The sequence below is a fragment of the Halichoerus grypus genome, chromosome 10 (genome assembly GCF_964656455.1).
Source record: "Halichoerus grypus chromosome 10, mHalGry1.hap1.1, whole genome shotgun sequence".
Classification (NCBI taxonomy): Eukaryota; Metazoa; Chordata; class Mammalia; order Carnivora; family Phocidae; genus Halichoerus; species Halichoerus grypus.
Window position 1 is genome coordinate 24,558,529 of NC_135721.1, and position 23,388 is coordinate 24,581,916.

The following is a 23,388-nucleotide window of genomic DNA, read 5'->3' on the forward strand; positions in this document are numbered from 1 at the left end:
ACGTGTTCTCACAAGTTCAGAGACTGAACTTCTCCTGTGAGTCTGACAAAGTTCTCATTTCGCCTTTGCTGGTTGAGTTCTGGGGTCTCTGCAGCTTCACTAAGCCCTTACATAGACGCTTGTGCGGTCAAGGATTCATCTTGCCCACAGATATGTTTGGCCCTTGCCCGGCTTCTGGGCAGTAACTTCTAAGCCCTCAGAATGTCCTGCCTCTGTTTACCTGGGAGCCTTGGAATATACCAGATAGTCTATGCTAACAGTGTGACTTACGCTAAGGGCCTTGGGCTGTGTGGTACCAGCTCAAACTGACCTCTGGAGGGGCATGGAGACCATGGGGGTCAGCCATGTCTATGTGACTGATGCCCAACAGAAAGCCCAGACACCAAGGCTTGGGTGGGCTTCCCTGTTTCTCAACGCTCTGTACGTGCTGTTCTACATCGTTGCCGGGAGAAGGAAGTGCTGTCTCTGCAACCCCACTGGGGGCAGTCCACTGGAAGCTCATGTCTGCAACTCTCTCTGTGCACCTTTTCCCACTGCGGAGTCTCACCTGTAACCATTTGCTATACTAAACAGCAATGATGAAAATAACAGCTTTGCTAAGTTCCAAGTCCTTCTAGTGAATTACTGAACCTGAGGGTGGTCTCAGGGGCCCCCCAAACGGCAATCCTGGTTTTTTAATTTCTCCTCAATATTTGGAAACTGAAATACAAAATAAAATGCTGGTTGCTTACCTCGGCCACAGCCTTCCCCAGAAGCCACCCAGGGACTCCGCCTCCAGGGTTCACCAGCTCTGGTAACCTCTCCCTCTAAGTTCTGAGGGCTTCTGCCCTTCTCTTATTCCTGCCAAAGCTCATGTGTGGTGTCTGCTTGGGTCATGGAGAACAGATAGGTGATCAGGGACATTTGGGGATAAGTGCTGTGTGGAGCCATGACCTTCAAATGAAGCTACACGAGACTTTATACGTGAGCCTTGAGGCCAGGACACAAACGTCTCTGAGTGACCTAGGGGGTCAGTAACTGCTCCACCTGTGTGGTCCTCAGCACCAGCCCACAGCCTGCTGGGCAGCGGGTAATCCACTGGCGTTGGCTACAGAGGCTATTAACCCCCTCTGACGACGCTATGTCAATGGCCGGCAGCAAAGCAGGTGGGGTCAGTTTCCGCTGAGAAAGATGGCCTCTCCTCCTACAGGTTCAGGGACAGAGGGACTCTCCATAAAGATACCCAGACCCACCACAGGTCCTTGCTGTGTGCTCCGGGAGGATGGCCTTTAAGGCTAGGCCCACAGGTAGGCTTAATCAGACAGCTGGACGAACCCCTGACAACCCAGGACTGCACCCCTTCTTCCCCACTCCCCAACACGAATCTGAGCCCGGGCCCTGCCCCATGGACAGGAGCCCAGCAATGACAGGAGCTGAATGCATGAGCCAATGGCCATCAATAATCCTTGCAGTACACCTCTCCTTTCTCCACCCATTCATATAATTAAAACCACATTGGGAATGGGTCCTCAAAAAACTCCAAGAGATGGCCACTTGGGTGTCTCAGTTGGTTATGCATCCAACTCTTGATTTCGGCTCAGGTCATGATCTCAGGGTTGTGAGATCAAGCTCCGTGTCGGGCTCTGCACTGGGTGTGGAGCCTGCTTAAGATTCTCTCTCTCCCTCTCCCTCTGCCCACTCCTCTAAAAAAATAATAATTAAAAAAGAACCTCCTAGAGAGATCATTCACTCATTTGGTCAGCCAGCTTTACGGAGTGCCTCTTATAGTTTAGGAGTTGTGGCAGGTACAAAGATGAATAAGGCCTCACAGTCTAGGGAAGGCGGAGGACAGGTGGCATAGGATTACAATGGGGCTTCTAAGGCAGCCTGGACATAGGGGCGCAGGAGAAGGAGCGGTCCTTGAGGAGGTGACAGGAGACCTGGGTTCTTGTTCTGGTTCTGCCATCTAGAATACATGTCACCTAAAACACACCAGCACACACTGAGGAACTGTCTCTTCATCTATAAAATGAAGACAAATTATTATTTGCAAAACCATCTCGCCTTCCTAACAGGGCTTCTGGATGGAACATGGGAGGGAGGCGTGTGAAAGGCTTTGAAGCATATGTAAGCCATTATTTATATAAATTTACCAAATGCTACAGGGATTGAAATTTCTCAAAATCTTTTTTCCAACTAAAGAAATATGTAGATAAGGAGCGGGGGGAAAAAGAGGCCTCTGTTAAAAAAATTAAAGCCAACCTGGTGCTTGTTTCAAGTATCTTTGAGTAACTGAAGGAAAGAAACAGGACATCGAGGGGGTTCCATGTGGACGAGACCAGCTGAGGACGGCTTCTGACAGCCCAAACCCAGCTCTTTCTTATCTCTTTCTATTTTTGAAAATCCCCAACTCCAATTACAGCTTAAAGTTTCCACTTCTACTCACAAGACAAATCACGTTTTACTCTGAGACAAGACACAAAGACACGTGTTAACACAGCCTGACACACGCCCACATCCCTGTCCTGAAGGGGATGTCTCAGGAGAATGTTCCATCAACAGGAGTCAGGGTCTGGTAGAAACCTCTGCAGCCCATGGAGGCTGCTGTGGCCCCGGCAAGGGGCAGAGTCAGACCACAGCCCTGGGTCTGTCCGACCAGTCCTCTGCTACCAAAGCTTTAGGTCAGACAATGGTGGGGACTGGAAGCTCAGCCTGGGAGGGTGAGCTCTATTGTGGAGCCAAATGCCTCCCACAGGAGCCTGGGCTGCAAGGAGCACTCACAAGGAGGAAGGAGGAAATGAAGGCTTCTCTGATCTGTAGGTGAGCCTGGCCAGGGATGTAGCAATGAGAGCATTTTTCAGAGAGAGCTTCTGTGAAGGTCTCTGAGGCCCTGGGGTGGAAAGGGTTCATTAAAGCTGTCTAAGGAAAGCAAGGCCCCCTAACATTCCTGCAGGGCCACATCAGCCTGGGGTGGGGTCCTATAGGTCAAATGCTTAACTGCCATGTGACCCCACCATTCCACTCATTGGTATGGACCCCAAAGAATTGGAACATACTAATGTTCACAGCAGTGCTATTTACAATAGTAAAAAGGTGGAAACAACCCAAAATGTCTATTAGCAGAGGAATGGATAAACAAACTGTAGTATTCAGGCAGTAATTTCTCCGACGAAGACACAGCAATTTTTTTCTAAATATGTCTCCTGAGGCAAGGGAAACAAAAGCCAAAATAAACTATTGGGACTACATCAAAATAAAACGCTTCTGCACAGTGAAGGAAACAATCAACAGAACTAAAAGACAAGCTACTGAATGAGAGAATACATTTGCAAATGACCTATCTGATAAAGGGTTAGTCTCCAAAATATGTAAAGAACTTATAAAACTCAACACCAAAAAAGATAAAAAGTGGGCAGAGGACCTGAGCACACATTTCTCCAAAAAAGACATACAGATGGCCAACAGACACATGAAAAGATCCTCAACATCACTAATCATTAGGCAAATGCAAATCAAAACCACAATGAGATACAATCTCACAGCTGTGAGAATGGCTAAAATCAACAACACAAGAAACAACAATTGTTGGAAAGGATGTGGAGAAATAGGAACCCTCGTGCACTGTTGGTGGGAAGGCAAGCTGGTGCAGCCACTCTGGGGAACAGTATGGAGGTTCCTTGAAAAGTTAAAAATAGAACTACCCTATGATCCAGTCATTGCACTACTAGGTATTTACCCAAAAAATACCAAAACACTAATTCAAAGGGATATATGCACCCCTATGTTGATTGCAGCATTATTTACAATAGCCAAACTATGGAAGCTGCCCAAGTGTCCATCGACTGATGAACGGATAAAGAAGATGTGGTATAGATATACAGTGGAATAGTACTCAGCCATAAAAAGATGAAATCTTGCCATTTGCAACAACATGGATGGATCCAGAGGGTATAATGCTAAGTGAAATAAGTCAGTCAGAGAAAGACAAATGCCATATGATTTCACTTACATGTGGAATTTAAAAAACAAAACAAATGAGCAAAGGGGAATAAAAGGAGAGAAGGAGAGAGAAACCAAGAAACAGACCTTTAACTGCAGGGAACAAACTGATGGTCACCAGAGGGGAGGTGGGTGGGGGGATGGGTGAAACAGGTGATGGGGATTCAGAGTACACTTGTTGTGATGAACACTGAGCAATATATAGACTTGCTGAATCACTCTACTGTACACCTGAAACTAACACTGTATGTTAACTATACTCGAATTAAAATAAAAAACTTAACTAAAAATGCGGTATATACTGTGATGTTGTGATGTAAGAAGAAATCTACCCCTGGTCTTTGTTCCTGGTTCATTGCACAAGAGCTTCTGACACCTTGGGATTTCCTGAGTGATGGGCTGACAGGGGCATCTTCGTGATTCACAGCAATCCTCTCTCACCAAACCTGAGTTTATGCTAATGAGGTGACTGTTCCCGGGGTGGGGGGTTGGACCAAGCACATGACAGAGGGTTGGCACTTTCAGCCCTACCCCCAGCACCCCTCCCCTCTGGGACACAGCGAGGGGAAGATTTGGAAGGGCCTCTAGGGCCAGGCAAAGCCCTTCAACTAAATGGCCTGTTCATAATCTACTATTTCTCAATGCAGACCCCTACACTTGGATTGTGCCAGAAAGAGGGGAGAGAGGATTTTCGTAACCGGTGCTCCGTGTCCGCCCCAATCTCAGGGAAGGCGATCATGGGACGGGGATTCACATCTGGGCCCACGTGTGAGAGCTCTCATCAGAACGAACAGAGTCAGGAAGGGTTTCCACTTCTCTGAGCAGTTCACACGTACGGATTCTTTCATCCTCAACGCTGTCATTTTGCGGGGAGGAGCAAGGTAGCCGCCACAAAGAGCAAGAAGGAAATCACCACGGCACAGGGGAGATGGTGTGGGGGCTCTGGTGCGCGTGGTACCAGCTAGGGAGAATCAGCCCAAGTTACGCCGCTCCCCCGACACCGTGTCCTCATCCGTGAAATGGGTATATGAAAAATACCTGGCCTCGTACTTCACGGAGCAGCTGTGGGAGTCAGTAGCTCAGGGAGGACAGGAACGGCCCAAATGCTAAGCTCCGACAATACATGCCTTCTGTACATCAGGACGGGGGTGGACGGTCTTTGTGGAATATATAATACCAATGGGAACATTAAGGAAAGGTTTTTTTCACTTTCAAAAGGAGTTAACAGACATGGAGAGAGGAAGCACACAGAATCCCTGAGCAATTTAAGGGCAGGCGGAGGCCAGGAACTCAGGTTTCTCAGCATCCTGTCACCTGCCTCAGCCTTTGGGCAAGGGTGATGCATGGGTGGAGGGAAGACAGAAGCCTCAGGAATTGGGTGACGAGGACCAGTTAACTCCACTGCCTCCTTGTCACAAAAGGCACTCAACAGGGCTCCCTTTCTGGAACCTTCTATTGTCTGGGAGAAATAGTTCTGGGTGGTTCTCTCACCCAGGAAGCTGCCGGCGTCACGTTATCAGCGGGGGCCGGCAGCCCCACTCACAGGTCTGCTGCGGGTTGACAGTGGGATACAAAGACCAGGTCCCCGGCTTTGCCCCACCACCGCCCGCTGTGTGACCGTGGGCAGGGTGCTCTAGCTCAGTGTCTCCATCTATAACATGGGGACAGCAATCAGTCCCACCCCCCTCCCAGAGGGCCAGGCAGGGGACAAATGTGAAGTACTGGCTTGAGAGCCTAGAGAAGGTGGGGACGCAGCACCCTGACCCTCAGTCTGCCCCACTCACCTCTTTGACTCTGTGCAGCAGGGGCTGGAGCCAGTCCCTGTTCACCTCGCAGTGACTGTCCAGGAAAGTCAGAGTGGTGCCCTTGGCAACATTAGCGCCCCGGATCCGGGACCGGACCAGACCTGCGGTAGGGACAAATGGGCAAGTGGGGGCTCCTGTCCTTCCATCTTCCAGAGAGCTCACAGAGGAGCCACACGACATCCCCTGCACACTGAACACACAGCCAGATGCACACACACACACCCCCAGCCCCCCACACTCACGCTCCAAGGTCCTGCGTAGCTGCACAGACCTACCTTGCCGCTCGCTATTGCGTATGCACTTCACCTTGGGCAACTTGATGAGCTGCAAGCAGTCCTCAGCTGCGAAGACAAAAGGTTATGTGGTGTGAGCACCCTGGGATGGACGTGAACCCAAAGAGTAGGTAAGGCAGCCCAGCCTGTCCCCAACCGCAGAGCCCTGTCCCGACTCCAGGGTGATTGTGGGCTTTGGATGAGGCTGACTGACCACTTCTATTTATATGCAATGTGGCCCAGTCCATGCAAAGTGGCCCAAAGGGGCCTTTTTGGAGCAGGTCAGTCACACATCAGCACCTGTGTTCTTATCAGGAAGCACTTCCAGATGGGAATTCTTGGTATGGTCACCTGGAGACTCTTCTCCTTTTCTATAGACCATTAAAAACATGAGACAAGAGTCTTGCTCACTCTAGTGGAGTCTAGCAAAAACTGCTGGGAGACCCCACAATGGATGAGATGAATTTTGGATTTTCCTTTCTGATCATAGACTTTTGATACTGGAGACCATATCTGTTAAGTGATCTGTCCACTGTATCCCATCACACAGAGCTGGCTGAACTCTCCCCCATTCGGGGGAATGTGCCAGAATGGGCAGGAAGAGATCCCGTCTCCACCATCACCCCAGACTTGTCTCTGGCTTGCCTGCTTACCCCATCACTTGCTTGATTTACCAATCCTCTGAGCTCCACATTGGGACCCCACCATGTTGGTTTTGCTTCGCTGGTTTACCAACCTGAGCCTCTCTCCCGCGGAGCCCACCCAGCCCTCCCGCAAGAATGAAAGGAGGGGGTGTTTCAGCCTACACTCAGGCTAGCAGATGACCACAGATAAGTCAGGAACCTCTAGCGATATAAATTGCTCTGGGTCCTAGGGTCAATCCTCCAAAGGTTTCCATGTCCAGTGTAAGTAGGGGGCAGTGACACACACGTGTGTGCACACACATACACATACACACACCAACCCAATCAAGCATCTACTAAATTTACTACGTAGGTCCTCAAAGACTCGCAGCAGAGAATCCAAGACATTGTTTTTAAAATGTAAGGTTTGTCTCCCTCTTGAGCCCCTCATAGACCCTCGAAGTCTTCCACACCTGCCACAAACCCAGGCTTTTCTCCATCCCTGGAGAACCAGTGGACTGGCCTCTGCCTGTTATGCAGGGGCTGGGAACAGAAACTTGTACCTACAGAGCAAGGGGGTGAAGACACTTACGGTCATTGCTGAAGTCATCCACTAATATGATCTCCTGGATCAGATTCATTGGCGTGCGGTTTAACACGCTGCAAGGTGGAAGGAGGGGAGATAATTATGACGTCTAGTGGCAAACCCATGTATTAACCCACGCTCTAAATAGACACCATCGCATTTGAGGAATGCTGCCACATGCACTCCACACCGAGACAGGAACCCAGGGGTTATCCGCAGTGACTGCCTTCCCCTGCCGCCGCCCCAAACCCCGTACCAAATCAGTGACCAACACCTGCTGGTTCTACGAGAGAAGGTCCCTCAAACCACGTCCACCTCTTACACCTCTGTCCCGGTTCAACTTTTGAACCGATATTTTGTAGCAGCCTTGACCTGACCGGCCGTCCTCCCAGGGCCTCCAGAGTGAGCTCTCTGCAGGCTCAGTCTGATCTCTCATTGTGTGACTTTCCTCACTAATGCAGACAAATAAGTGGACAAAGCCTCCACCGTGGCTCGTCACCATCTCCCCCCAAACCCTCAGCACGTTCGCTCTTCACGATCTGGTCACGGCCCGTTTGCAGCCTCCTCATGCCCAGGGCCCTCATCTGGTGGCATCCTGCTTGTTCGTAAGGGAGATCCCGGTCACCCTCGCTGCCGTGGCTTGACATGCCCCTCCTCTGCCACAAGGACCTGTTCACCACACCTCCTAAAAGCTTCCCGCTCCTTCGTGAGCACTAATTGTTTCTGCTTCCCACGGCCTTCATCATGCCCGACTCCGAGGACTGGTCTGCTGGCCCCACTGGACGGTCCTGTCCCTGGGGGCAGGGGCCCCGTCAGTACTCTCTGTGTTGCCAGAGCCCTGCTTCTGGTGAGCTGCCCTGTCTAAGCAGGATGCAGAGAGTCTCCAGGAGGAGAACTTTGCCTGGAGCTACTTTTATTTATGAAGCCTTAATTCTCACCATGGCAACTAGTATAAGGTGGGAGAGGAACCCTGACTCCAAGCCCTGAGCTCGCTGTTGGGAGGTGGGGACAGGGAGGGGCAGGCGGTGGTGGGAGGAGACCTCGCCACATGGGATCAATTGAGAGTCCCAAAGAAAACACACACCAACCCAATAACCAGTCCTCTAATCAGACAGGGAAAGGAGGGAGGGAGGCAGCACGAGAGGGAAAACCTGCTTGAAGAATACCCTCTAATGAGGTTTGATTAAGGCTGCAGCTTCTGCATGCGGTTCCCCCCAAATCCCTGCCGGCTCTTTGAAATTCAAGAGTTCTCGTCTGTGAACATCAAAAGGTAAATCGCATGCAGCTCTGTGCTGGTTGAACTGAGAGATGATTAGCGAATAAAAAATGTCCAGGATTTAAAAAAGAAAAAAAAAAAAAAACCCAGAAATCGTCAGCACTAAGTGCTAATTAGACCATTTCCTGGTTAACACCTGGCTTGTTTTTGCTCCTCTAATCAGAGCAATTGGAGGGATAGTGGGGGTGCCAGGAACGTGGCTCCGGATTGGGAGGGCCTGCGACGGGGCAGGTGCTCTGGGCTCCTGGGGTGGCCGGAGGAGAAAGGTCAAGTCTAGCCCAGGGGAGCTGGCCTGGCCCCAGATGGTTCCCCTCAGGGCCCTCCTTCGGCACATCCACTGCCACTCCCACCACCCCGGCCCTGGTTGCTCCGTTCCGCCCCCTCCACTTTCCTGTCCCCAGTTTGTCCACCAGGATGCTTCACCAGCCCCTCTGCCACAAAGCCAACCCTCCCTTTCCTCCAGCTTAGGATAAGCCTCTGTCTCCCATGGCAGTTCCATGTCCTCTCCCTACAGCCTCAGCGTGGGAGTGAGCGCTCACCTCACTGGCATACCCGGGTCCCACTCTGCCTGGGAAGTATTCTAGAACGGAGTCTCCTTCTGCACAGCTCACTTCTCTGCCAGAGGGTAGCCGTGCAGCCAGCGTCTACCCACACCTTCTGCTTTTCTGCTGCTGGGCCGCACGGGGGGCACACACGGAGCATCCTGGGAGGCGGCCAGCACGGCCGTGTGAGCAGCGTGGGAGGCCGGGCGGCTCCGCCATCCTGAGCAAGACACCAGGCCGCTCCCAGCCTTCGTTTTCATCTGTAATTACATTTTCCTTGTAAAGGCGGGCGATATTAATACTTGACCTACTTCACAGGCTTTTGTGCGTACGGAAGGAGGAAATGTATTTGAGATTGCTTTGTGAACTCCACGGTGCCATATGCAGGCAGAATTTATCAACTGCTCCATAAATACCAGCTGAATGAAGACCTGAGGCCGGCTGACAGTTGAGTTTGGTCGCTCTGGAGCCAGGCTGACTTGGGGGTCAAGTACTCTATCCACGCTGGCCTGAAAGAGCTTCAGTACTGAGGTGCTTAGGTACTTAGCTATTGAACCTGCAGCACCCCAACTTCCTCAGCTGCATGAAAGGTGCTTAGCACTGAGCTTGGCCCCGTGGCTGCTTTCAGAATCTGGGTATGGATAGTAAGGATGATACTGGTTCTCAAAGTGTCGTCCCCGGGCCAGCAGCATCTACGTCACCCGGGGACTCGTGAGAAAGGCAAAATGCTCGGGCCCCACTCTGGACTTACTGAGTTAGAATACCTGGGGATGGGAAGCTCCCAGGGCTTCTGATGTGGGCTCAGGTCTGAGAGCCACACAACACGGCTGCCTCCCCAGGCTGGAGAGCCATCATGACACCTGCTGTCACGTACACAGGTTCCCTCCGTGCCACGCATCAAGGCCTTTACCTACCTAAACTCACTCTCCCCCATAATCGTGTGAGGTAGTTATCAGTAGCTCTTGTTTTACAGAAAAGGAAACTGAGGCAGAGAGGTCAAGGAGCTTGTCCAGGGTCATAGAGTTGGTAGCAGAACAGGCAAATCTGGCCCCGGGGTCCCATTTCTTATCCACCTTAACCTGAGAAATCACTCCTCGAAATCCAGTATTTTACAAAAAAAGCAACAGTAAGGAGATTCAGGATATAAAGAGATCAACTGCACATGCTCTAGAGCCCCCATGGGAGGTGGAGGGTTGAAGGATGCCCCAAAATGAAGGGGTTGGCCCTGAGTCTCACATATACACAGGGACCCACTGCAGTACCAGACAAGATAAACCATTCCTCAGGGCTTGTCTTCTCTCTCCGTAAGTGACAGAAGTCCCCTCGTTGATCTGGGTTGTGACTCTTTCCCTCCCCATCACCCACCCCCATTAGGCCTCTGCCTGGCTCTGAGCGCCGCCATGTGTGCCCTTCCAGCCCCCCGCCCCCTAGCTAACTCAGGAGCTCAGGGGCCCAGAGGGCTTGGGCAGGGACGGGCAGAGGGGTGACGGCTCGGCCAAGTGCTGGGGGAAGAGAGGGGAGGAGGGGGTACAGTCCTCCCCTTGAGCATCTTTTTGTGAGAGCCCGGCAGCAAAGCCATCAGAATTCTGGAACATGAAGGATGAAAGACACCTTACAGAAGACCCTTGCATTGATGACAGAGTGAGAGAGGAAGTGCTTCTTATTCAGTCCCATCTTTGTCCTGGTGATTTATTTGTGCATCGGGATAGGGAGTGTGAGGAAGGTGAAGAATCCCAAGGCAAATTATACCTGCCATGGGAATTACTAGAAATAATCTTCCTTGCTTCCACCCTTAAAATTTCCCTTCACCCTGCTTACGGTAGAGAAGCCTGTCTGTTCACACACAGTTCTCCCCTCATTCCGCTGTCTTCGTGTGTCACACTTGGGTCGGAGCCAGGGGGCCTGGCTTATATCAGAAGTTCCTCAGAGGCAGGAAATAGGTCCATGGGCTCTCCTGGCAAAGCGCCCAGCAGTTTGGTGTATGGTCTGGCCCTTTCTGGGGGCCTTCTGAAAAGTATGGTGTTGATGGGCCTCAACCCCCTTTCGGAGCACAGTGCACCAGGGCCTCAGGGCAGCCCTCATCAGGCTGGTGGAGAGAGGTGCTGGGGCTGCACCTGGAGCTGACCCCCACGTCCCTCCAGGAAGTCAGAAACCTGAGTCTTGGCTCCTGTGCTTCCTAGCCCGGTGGCCTTGGGCCTCCATTCACCTCGTGTACCTGACTTCACAGGCTCTGGCTGAAGTGAGATGTAATGTGTTCTAGAGACCATAAAGCTCAGCATACAATTAAAATATTAATAATATTATTATAAAGTATCATTATTATGATTCTAAAGAGATGGAGGAGCGGCGGGAAGAGAAGGGAAAATATGTCTTAGAGCTGAAAGGGATGAGTCTACAGGAGGCAGCTGACGTGACCCTGTATGGGAAATATGGGGGGGCCTGGGAGCCCCATGGGATATTAGAACACCCCCAAATGTCCCAAGGTAATGTCTTCTTGTGGGAAATGTGATAGAACTGGGAGCACTGGAAACATGAAAGATATTTTTATCCCTGTCCTTACGGATGCAGTCAGTGACCTACACAAGTTCACACAGCTAAGAAGTGATTAGGGAAGGACTTGACCCCAGGTACCCCACCAGCTCTTTTCTTTTGAGAGCTCAGTCGCTGTGCAGATATGGACATAGCTAATGTTGCTCAAGCACCCACTCCCTGCTGGCCACAGTGGTCAGTCCCTTACCTGACTGAACCCAAAGCAACTCCATGCGGTAGCTATGGTCATGATTCCCATTTCCTTGATCAGGCAACTGAGTCACAGGGAACTTAGAGATGAATAAGACGTAGTCCTTGCCCTAAACAAGCTCATTAAAGGTGATATCTGGGAAAAATGCATTAAGTGCTAGAGTTGAGATGTGCAGTAAGGAGCCCAGAAGAAGGCCCTAATGGTGTGTGTGTGTGTGTGTGTGTGTGTGTGTGTGTGTGTGTGTATGTGTGTGTGTTGCGGGGGTGGAGGTTTATGGTGTCAGAGGACTCCTACAAGGAAAAAGAAAGGCCAGCCCGGAAGGCAAGGAGCCTCTCTCTGATCCTATAGTGTCCTCATGGAAACATCTGGCAGACATGCCCAGACACGACCTTGTGGAAGAGCCACCATGAGTGGTGAAAGGCAGAGACTGCCCTAAGTTTGTTCCAGAAACCCTACCTGGTGCCCAAGCAGACCCTGATGGCAGCGGGGCTGTGGTCTGGCATTCTCAAGGTAGCCACCTCTGCTCCACGGTGAGTCTGCTCAGTCTGCCCGGCGCAGGAACAACGTTCTCCCCTCACCAGAAAAGACCCAGGTAAACCGGATCACCCCGTACCCCTGGCCCCTACACACACCCGCTTGGGTTTACAAATCGGAAAGACTGTATTAGTCTACTGTGAGACTCACAGTGACTCCTGACTGATTCAGGACGTCTGCGTGTTAAGAACTGAAGCGTCTTTGGGAAACCAAATGCGACAGCGGTGACCTGTGGGGCGAATGCGACAGGCAGGGCAAGCAGCTGGCAGAAGGAACAAGCCGGCCGGCTGCCAGGGACATCTGGGCCGCAGACAGAGCTGCCCCTGCGGACGGCGGAAACAAGGCACGTTTGGGCAGGTCCGTCCCTGCTTTTCCATGGGATGCAGGGACCCTGCACAGCAGACATTCATCGGATGTCCCTGCAAGACTTGGTGCCCGCCATCAGGGTGAGCCTATTGCTGACCCCCTCCCATCACCTGGAGCTTCCCTGTCTGCCCACCGCCAGGCACAGGAAGGTGTGGCTTCGTGATGGAAATGACGAGAGATTTTGCCATGCTGGGCTGTCTTCTCCTAGGCCCTCCCTCTCTGTGGGATCAGATGCCCATGCGCTGTGCTGCCTACCAGACAGGGACGGGCTCAGGCAGGCCACGTGTCCTAGGGGCATGGAGGTATGCAGGCACTTTGTCGCAGGGCTGGCCCCAACACCGGGGCTGCTGAACACCACCCGGAGACTAGCCTGGCCTATGGAGGCTGCTGAGAAGACCCGAGGTCAGAGTGCAAGCGTTGGAACCCAGCTTCACCACCGTTGGCTGAGCAACAGGAGGCTTTGATTTAGTATCTCCCAGCCTCAGTTCCCTCAGCTGTAGAGTGGGTACAGCGGCGGCCCCCCACCTCCCCAGCTGAGAGCATGAGCCGAGGCATGTCTGCACACCAGGGGGCCTCACGATTGATGCTTGTCATTGCCACCGTCTGAGAAGTCAATGCTACCGAGACCGAAAGAGGAAGGGGGGCTAGATGGTGTTGGGGGGAGGATGGGCGTGGGGGCTCCAGAGTTGCCGAAGGACATGGCACGGGGAAGGGGAAGCCGAAGCAACCAGGGCCAAGTCCCCAGGGCCCCGCCTGTGTTCTGAGCGGAGTTCTGCCGGGAGCTGGTGCTGGGACTTCTGCACGCCCCAGACTCACGCAGGCCACGGGCCAGACAAAGGAAGGATGCACCTGTTAGAGCAAGAGCGGGGCCCAGACTCGGAGCTGAGGGTGGGTGGAGAGGAGGAGCGGGGTCGAGGCTGGAACAGAAGGGAGACGGCCGGGAAAGCAAAGGTCGGCCACTGCCTTTGGGCCGCTCTGATTTGCACTGCGGCTCCTGGCCCCGTGGGAGGCTGTGGAGAGGCCGGTGCTGGGAGAGGTAGCCCTTGGCAGACCCAAGTTCTAATCCCAGCCTGATGCTGGGGTGGGGTGTGCACTCAGCCTCACGGGGCCTCAGCCACCTTGGCAGCTGTGGGAGTTAGAACTCGTTCCAGAGGCGGTCTAGCACGATGGTTAAGGGTGAGAGCTCCAGGTTCTCTGTGGCTGCCGGTGACGGGCAAGCTACTGACCACCTCAGGCCTCTGTCTCCCCCCCATAAAACAGGGTACGACCTGCCCTCACAGGAGGGCAAGGAGTGACTGAATGGATGCGTGAAGCGTGTCAGACAACGTGGGCATGGATTCAGAAATGCCTGACATTTTTACCGCAGGGCCAGTCCCCTCCGTCAGCAGACCCCCTCTTCCCGGCAGGGCCGACCCATGAGGAAGGCTTTCTTACCTGCGGATGGTTCTGAGCAGGGTGGAGCGGGCCTCGTTGTGGAAGGTGATGATGATGCTGGTGGGGGGGAGGTCGGTGCAATACACCAGCAGGGTGCATCTGGGGAAGGAAAGGCAGGAGGACACATAAGACCTTGGGTGGGGGGCGGAGAGGAGATCTAAAGAGCTGGAACCAAGGGCACTGTGGCCGTCACTGGTACGGAGGGCCGCCCCAGCTGCACAGCACAGGTGAAGACCCCAGGGCAGGGAGTGCTCAGAATGAAGCTAAATTTCCCACCCCCACAGGGGAACCTGGGCTTGGATCCAAATCACGTTAGTGTACAGAACATAAATATGGGCTGTCTCACATGCCCGAGTTAATGCACAGAGGTTCCTAGCAGCCACACCAAGCCACCCTCAAGTCTTGGGCTCTGCTCCTGGGTCTGTGTCCATCTGGGTCAGCAGAGGCCTCACCATGTCCTGGGCCAGCAGCTCCAGCCCCCACCCCCCCGCCCATGTTGACCCCTGAATTCCTGCCATACAGGCAGAAATTTGGCATGTTTAACCAGGCAGAGCCCTAAAACCCTGGCATAGACAATAAAACCCCATCTTGAAAAAGCATTCATTTCCACGTGTCCAGGATCATTTTGTATGACAATTACATCTGGGGTAATTTCAATTTAATACCTCACTGCAAGGGAAAATTGTAGCCCGCAGCCCGAAAATTACTATAATAATGAAAATAAAGCTGCCAAGTGATGCTGGTGCCACCAGGGACTATCCCCGGGTAAGTGCTTCCCCCTGTTTCCAGGTCTTTCAGGGGCTGCCCAGTTACGGGGAGTGGTATTAACCAAGGAAGTAAATAACAGACATTTGGGGAGTCAAACGTTTCTTCTCTTCATTTTCCAATTTCATCCTCTGCTCGGGGTTTTGCATGTGGGGTCCGGAGATCCAAGGATGGACTTCCAAGGGACCATGAGCCCACTGAAACTGTTTGCAAAGCAGTGTATGCAAATGTGTGGGTTATTGTGGTTTGGTTTTGTTTTTCTCTGGGAAGATGATTCATAGTTTTCACTAGATTCTCAAAGAAGTCTGTGGCGGAAAACACTTCATCTCAATCCTAGCCCAACGAGCCTGACGTCCCTTTGGCCTACCTGAGACTTGAACATGTTCCTCCAAAAGCAAACACTGAACAGGAGAATTTACACAGAGAAAGAGGGGCCCTTGTGCTCAGGGCCTGAGCAGAGCTGAGCTTGGGTCAACCCACCAGGAGCCAAGAATTAGGAAAGGAAGGCCCCAGGTGAAGGGACAGTAGAAAGGTAAGTCATGACCTTCAGGCCTTCCCCGTGGTCCCCCCTCAGAGATGATGCCTCACCACATCATGTCAGCTCCACCTACTAAGAAAACCCTCCAGAATCCACTCCTCTTCTCTTGTCCCCATGGGCCAGGGTCCCAGAGTCCTCATTCCTCTCAGGGATCCCTGTGGCAGCCTCCTGACCGGTCTTCCTGCCTCCACCCTCTGCCCCGGCCACTCATGTCCTGTCCACCACACAGCTCTGCCCAGGCCTTCCTCTGGCCTGAAGCCCTTAGTGGCTCCTGATGCAGAAAGTCCAAACTCCCTATCACAGCCCTCAAGACCTCCCACAATGGCAGCATTGTATGTTGCCAGAATACTCCGCCACTGCTCACACTAGGACTTCAGCATGGAGCAATGGTCCTTCCTCCTTTCTCCACCTAATGAGCTCCTACTCATCCTTCAAGACCCAGAGCAAATGCCCCTCCTGCTGTGAAGGTGTTTCGTACTCCCCCAGATATGCAACGACCTGTCCTTTGTGCTCCCGTAATTCTGTACAGATCTCTCTTCTAGAACTTTCGAAGATGGGACTGTCTCCCGCACTTGACTATGAGTTCCTCTAGGGAAGGACCCTTGTCTATCTCCATGTCCCTAGAACAAGAGTTCAGTGTACTAGATGCCCGTTCATGGGGAAAGGGAGAAAGCAATTTGGGAAATGCATTCTTAGCTCAACTGATGACTTAAGAGTTGATGGTTTTCAAAGGTGTGGCAGCCAGCCTCCCTGAAGGCTTCCAGGGAATCTCACCTACTGGTCCTCATGCCTTGTGTAGTTCTGTCCCTCACTGAATCAGGGCTAGCTCCCACGACCAGCAGAATATGATGGAAGTGACAGTGGGTGACTTCTCCAAAGCTAAATCGTAGAAGCACCGCAGGCCCTGCTTTGACCACCTGGAGGGAAGCCAGCGACACTCAAGCAGCCCTGCTGTGAGATGCCCTTGTGTGGAAGAACTGACGCCCCTTGCCCGCCACCACCAACTTGCCAGCCACGTGAATGAGCCACCCCAGAAGGGAGCCCCCCAGCTCCAGCCCAGCCTGCAGATGACAGAAGCCCCCGTGGCTCGACGTCGGAGCTGCCCAGCCAGGATGTTCGGAGCTCCTGACCCACAAGGACTATGAAGATAAGCAATGATTCCTGTGGTTTTAAGTTACTAAGGTTTGGCAGTGAATTGTTATGCATTTGTTAACTATTATAAAACAGGAAGGAAAATGCCTTGACTTGGCCCCCAGGGAGAAGAGGTCTTGAACTTGCCTATCTTTATATACAGAGCTGAGTTCAAATTGGGAGCAATGAGGTAGGAGGGTGGGTGGCTGGTTGAGATGGACTTGCAGGGTGGGGGGAGGCCCTCAGTGGCCTTGCTGCAGGGTCCGTGAGGGCATGGAGGGGCTTGGGGAGACCCAGGCAGAGGGGGAGGCAGCAGTGAGCACGGTGAGCACCAAAAGGAAGGAGATGGGTGTCAGGGAGTGGAGAGATGATCATCTGTCTTTTCCAGGAAGGTAACAAAGCTGAGAGCTTAGCGGGACCTCCTTATCTCTGTCAGAGAGAGGGGACAAAAAGAAAGACCAATCCAAGTGACTCACAAGACAATGCCTGGCAGGGCTGTGCCAAGGGTCAGGTGCTAGGCACTGCCCTGGGGATGGCAAAGGGACCCCAAACCTTAGCCTTGGTGATGGAAGTTCTTTAGGGCAAGTTGGTGCGGGAGGCTGGTAGTGGGAGCTGCCGCTCAGAGAGCTTCTGGGGACAGAGGCCATTTCTCCTGCCTCGGCCACATGCAGCTGGGAGGTGGGCATGTGCATATACAATGCCCCCGCAGCACGTGCACACACGGGGCTCGCAGAGCAGAGAGGCAGGCACGACTCCACCTGGGCTGCTGATGTCTTCACGGACGAGGAGGTGCTGGATGAGGTAGGGATGGACGGAGAGAAATGGGGTACAGCGTCCCAGTCCCGGCATGGTTCTGGACTCGCAGGCTGAGTGCCGTGCACGAGATGGTTCATAGAATATCCACCGGGGGGGTCGTACCCCACGGACCAGCTGTGGGACTATGGGCCAGCCACCTCCTCTCCAGCCTGCTGTCTGCTCATCGGCAGGACAGGGGCTGGGCTCTGCTGCTTAAGGTTCCACGGCATAGTCATCAGAAACTCTGATTGTAGCTGACACTGAATAAAAATGGTTAATTTGACAGAACGTCACAAAGACCGTTCTGCAGCTTGGGCTCGACTACGTGGCTGGACATCAAATGGACTTTTCTGAGCCTCCGTTTCTCTGTCTGGAAAGTGCAGACAGTAATTTTTAACTTGCAGATGTTCCCCCCTAGATTATTACTATGTTGTTAGGTAATAGTCCTTGCTTGACAAACCCGGCAGGACCATTATCTTCAACAGCAAGTTCAAATGTGCAGAGTACTCCTCCCATTGGGTGGTTCTGTCCTGTCTGGACAGAGGTCGAGGGGCCCTGAGAGGCCCTGAGAGCCAGGGGTGGGGGAGAGCAAAGCACCCAGCATCAGTGTTAGAGAAAGGAAGCCAGGCTATGATGTCAGTTTGAATCCTGAATCTGCCGAAAACTGTGCTGTGTGCCCTTGGGCACATCATTTGCCTTCTCAGAGCCTTGATGTGTCACCTATAAAATGCAGACAGATACCTCCCTTGCAGGCTTGTTGTGAAGATCACAGACTACAGGCAAAGCACCAGGTGTTTAACAGCGGCCAAGTAAATGGTAGCTAGAATTATTATTAGCACGGCTATAGGGGCTGAACCAGCCTCCATGCAATGCTCCGCGCTTATGGGCTAGAACCATGAACTCATGATTCTGAAAAAGAAGGGGCCTTGGAGATGACCCAGTCAACCTTCTAAACTGGGCAGAACTTGGTGGCGTGACAGGCATTGGCGGGAGCCTAGGCGGTAGTGCTCTTGGACCTCACTCCCCTCCACCCTCCTGCACGTTAAAGGACAGGGGGCTCTTCTCTAGGCGGGGCAGGGATCCCCCAAGAGCTCCAGTGTGCACAGGCCCAGGGAGGGCGGGCAGCAGGGCAGTGTTCACCCCTTGATGGCCTGGACAGCCTGGCTCCTGGGACTTCACAGATTCTTCCTTCTGCCCCTGGTCACAGTGCATCCACTGTCTCATCAGCCCTTCGCAACAGCTTCTGAGAACCTCCATTCCCCAGAAGAGCAGACCCGGGGCTCAGAATCTCGCTCAGGGTCACACACCTGCGGAGTGACTCAGGTGAGCTGAACCCAGGTCCCGTGACTTCTAACAGCCACCTGTCCCCAGCATCCAACAGCCCTGCTTGGGGATGAGCAGGTGGCACTGGAAGCAACCAGGCCGAGAGCCGGAGAAAAATCCTTCAAACCGGATGCTGTGAGGAGTCGGCTCAGATGGTGGGCTCTCTGGGAGAAGGCTCTAAAAGATTAATCAAATGGCAAGATCTATTAGGGATACCAGGGGAATGTCAAAAGCCGCCAATGCTGAGATCTGGCGCCCACAGACGGACGGGAAAGCATGTTTATAATTTATTAAAGATTCAGGGGTTTTACTGGCGAGAAGAGCGAGTGAACAGGAAAGATCGCGGTGGGGGTAGAGCCAGGAGGACGGGCAGACCACACGGTGTGGGTGTGGGGAGACTGACGCCAGCCTGCCCCCCGGGGCCACTGTCCTGACCGCCCCAGCACCTCCTGAAGAGCATATGCTCCGCTGAGCTCATTCCCCACGTGCAGCTTTTTTCTGTTCTGGGCTTCTCTTTTTGCTTTCTGAAAAATTCAACTGAGGTTCTTGATTTCCCCAAGTGCAGGTGTGTCTCAAAGTGCTTCCTGAACCATCAACTTCTTGAGCGTTTAGTGCCACTTACCGGCCAAGGATGCTTCCACAGAGGTTCTGAGATGCTAGCCCCAGGGCACAGGCAGGAGCTTCTTCCTCTTCCGTCTCTTTCTATCTCTCCATCATCAATCTCTGCTCCCCTAACCCCCCACCCCTGCACCCCAACAGGTGCCAAGGCGGGTGTGTCAGAAATATTCTAAGTGAGGGTCGTTGTCAGTTCCCACAGAAATGTAATGTGCACATGCTTTTTTAAAGATTTTATTTATTTATTTGAGAGACAGCGAGAGAGAGAAGAGAGTGCACAAGGCAGGGCGGAGGGGCAGAGGGAGAGGGAGAAGCAGACTCGCCCGCGGAGCTCAGAGCCCAATGCGGGGCTCAATCCCAGGATCCCGGGATCACACCCTGAGCTGAAGGCAGACGCTTAACTGAGCCACCCGGGTGTCCCGTGCACATGCCTTTTATTTTGTTGCATGAGCTCATGAGACAGACAACTGCCTCTAAGCAGCTGTTATGATAGCATCATCATCCTCATTTTATCAGTGGGCAACAGAGGCTCCTCATGGTCCCAAGTGTCCCTGCTAAGGCTGGCACCCAGGTCCTCTGACTCCTGGATATACGTCTTCCTCCTACAGCATGCCAGCCTTATGGAAGAAAAGACGTGGTCATAAATTATAAACATCTGGGGTTTGATTCTGGAGTGTCAAAACAGGAGGGAGTGATGGAGAGGCAGACCCAGGAACCGTGAGGCAGAGGACAGCGTAATTATTATCACCAAAACGTTGATGGAAAGGAAAGCCCCTGGACTCCCCCACAACTGACAAGGGCAACAAGTGTGAGAAGACAGACTCCTGAAGGGGGGCTCTGGCGTCGCAGAGGGGAGACCGAGGGCAGTTAGAGAAAGGGGAAAGGTCACACAAACATGCAGCAGAATGTAATGGAGATCACGCAGGCCTGGGGTGGGACACCCCGGGTGTGTCACCCCTCGGGAGCTTGGCAGTGACTTCACTTCTCGAAGCCTCGGCTCCTGGTCTACAGTGATGAAAATATCCACCTCATAATGTTTTTAAACTACTACTTCAGGGGCACCTGGGTGGCTCAGTCAGTTAAGCATCCAACTCTTGGTTTCGACTCAGGTCATGATCTCAGGGTAGGGAGATCAGCGCGGAGACTGCTTGGGATTCTGACTGTCCCTCTGACCGCCCCGCCCCCCCCGGGCGTGCACACGCTCTCCCTCTCTCTCTCTCAAAAACAAAAAAAAAAACCCCTACTACTTAGTGACTCCTGCTGGCAGGCACTGGGCGGAGCACCTTGCATATTTAATGCTCCCCGTAACCTTATGAGGGGCCACCGCTTGATGGACTCACTCAGGAGGAGACTGAGGCACAGGGAGGTTAAGTAACTCGCCACAGCCAGTGCAGAGATTTGAACCCAGGCCTGCCAGACGTCCTTGTCACCATGCCACAACCTCTCCACGCCAGCACTGTTCCAAGCACTAGGCTACCCATAAGCCTCCAGCTGCTGCTGAGGTCCCTGTCTGTGCCCTGTGCACCGTGGACCCATGTGCCCCCGCTCAAGTCACCAACCCAAGAAGCAGTTTGTCCTGAGCTCTGGAACCCAGCCGTTGCAGCGACCTGCCCAGAGGGCCAGGGACAGCCTGAGCCGCCACTGGGGGACCCGGACAGGGGCTCCCACTTCCTGCCCAGATGGAGCCAACAGAGGTGTGATTTCAATGAGGCCCTGGGAGGGGAATTTGAGAACACCTGTTCCGAAACAGAAAGCTAATGCCTGTCCCTCTGGCTCCTACAGTCCCGCACACGTGGCAGAGCACAGACTCAGGCAGAGAAAGCAAATGGGTTGTCTTCCCTGTGTGTTCCATTTCCTGAACTCTGTGGCCACGAGGGCCAAGGGAAACACAGGCATAAAGTGGGGGTGGGAGGTAGGACCTGTTTCCTGGGAGAACACTGTCTGTCCCCGAGGGAGCGACAATCTGTGGATTTCCAGGTGCAGGGGCATGGGGGCACATCCTCCGTCCCTCTCACACTTTTGTCTCCTCTCACGGTGTCATGGCTCCAGCATGGCTCCAGCCCTGATGAGGCCTCGGGGAGAACAGCATCTCCTCCCCTCATTCCCCAAGAACACCAACGCCCACCCCATAGCTGGTGTGTGTGTGGAATGATGAGGGGGGCAAAGCTCTTGGCCCAGGGACCTTTCCAGAATGTCAGCAGCCTTGGGACAGGGACAGTGAACATGCCGCCAGCGTTGAGAATCACAGGTTTTGTATTTAGAGCTGAGAACATCTAATGCATTCCTGGATCAGTTCTCTGTAAGGACACCTGCTCCCAGCCAAGCAGAGAAGGAAGATGGCCAAAAGGTATAAAATGCCAAACCTGTGCCTGGCCTCTAGGTCCAAACTCAAGTCTTTCGAAGAGAAAAATGCAAGCAGTATGAAAAGTATGACAACTGTAGAATCAGAAATTCCTTTTAATCTCATTTCATGGGCAACATGGATACACTGTAAGGCATGAAATTTTTATTTCGTGTCAATTTCACTGGGATTTCACATGCAGATTAATTTGTTCATCCACATAAACGTATAGTGCTCCTAGGTCTTGCCTCAACAGCTGTCCTCATTTAGGATTACAGAAATCCTGCATCTCATAAAAGATACTTAGAATAACAGGGAGATCTGCTACTCCATTATGCTGCCACGTTCTAATTGCTGAACGCGTTATTAAATTCCTTCATGCTGGGAAAGGGACTCGTGGGCCAGGGCATGGGAGTGAGCTGCCTCAAAGCCTGGTGGGCACCAGATGGCCTCCAACCCCCAAGGTCTTGTGTCGTCCCCTCCCCTGGAGTGTGGGCAGACCCAGGTGCGTGGCTTCTCAGGAACAGAATACAGCTTAAGTGACGGGGATGCCACTTCTGTGATTAGGTTAGGAAAGACTGGGACATCCATCCTTTTGGCTTGCACAATTTGGTGAAGCAAGCTGCCATGCTGGGGAGCCCCATGGCAAGGAACTGAGTGAGCATGGCTTCGGGTCAATAGCTCGTGAGAATTGACCCTTGGATTCCTGCCTGGGAGAGCCTCCAGTCGGAGACCCACCTGAACCATGCCCGAATGCCTGACCCACAGACACTGAGATGATAAATGTCCTGTTAAGCCACTAAATTGCAGGTAATTTGTTATGCATCAATAGACAATGAATACAGGCACCCTTAGCTACCTGAAGAACCAAGGTCAGTGACGTGTCTCACTTCCCTGGGGTTGATGGTAAATTCTCTTGAGCAGTTGGTAGCTGTCCCCACAGAGTGCTCCCAGAGCCCCTACAGGACCTACTGGTGGCCTCCATTCCCCTAGATGGTGCTAAGTATGGATGCCCGGGGGCCCTACACATAGAGAGAAGTTCTCCAGTAGTACTTTTTGGGGTTGTCCCAATCTTTATAGATTCAACTCCCTCAGGGGTTCTTAATATGAATCATACAATACATAGGAAATTGTCTGACTCTCTGCTCACTTGTCCCATGGATGGTACATAGTAGTACCCTTCCACGTGGGTAAAGAAGTTAATTCATTTCATTACTATGGATGTCCCAGAGCTTTAAGCCTTAATTCTCCTGCAGAAAGGCTGACCTAGATGGTATCATGGACACCCTTCCATGAACACAAGGCCATTTAACAGAGGACTTGATCTCAGGGTGACCTTACTTGGCCAACAAATGCCTTCCCATGCACCAACCACCACCATATTCCTGGTTGACTCTGTCAGTCCAGCTCAGGACCTGCAGTTCATTTTTCCTCCTCAGAGTATCATCCTGGATTTCTCAGCCACCGACTCCCAGTGGCATCAGATTTCTAAGAAAATCTACGTGTTGACCATTCGAGGGAACTTCCGCCATCAGATTAATTGCAGCCCATAGAACAGAATAGTGTTCCCAGAAAACAGCTCTGCAAGCCCATCTTCCTGGCAATGTAAGAAGTCCCCACAGGGGTCTTTGCTGACAAACTGGGAAGCTAACTGGGGAAAGAGGGCACTATGATCTAAGAGGCCATGATATCGGGGCACCTGGGTGGCTCTTGGTTTTGGGCTC

The 23,388-nt window shown here is 52.6% G+C and overlaps 1 protein-coding gene across 2 annotated transcripts in view; it reads right to left on the minus strand.

Annotated features, from left to right (window-relative positions):
- GALNT14 (polypeptide N-acetylgalactosaminyltransferase 14) overlaps positions 1–23,388 on the minus strand; it is a 200,623-nt gene that overhangs the window by 32,164 nt on the left and 145,071 nt on the right. For both annotated transcript variants that reach the window (XM_036119138.2, XM_036119136.2), the window contains exons 3-6: positions 14,157–14,255; positions 7,271–7,338; positions 6,059–6,124; positions 5,763–5,884 (exon numbers count right to left, since the gene is read on the minus strand). In XM_036119138.2, the coding sequence (XP_035975031.1) occupies positions 5,763–5,884; positions 6,059–6,124; positions 7,271–7,338; positions 14,157–14,255 (355 nt within the window). The remainder of the gene's footprint in view (positions 1–5,762; positions 5,885–6,058; positions 6,125–7,270; positions 7,339–14,156; positions 14,256–23,388) is intronic.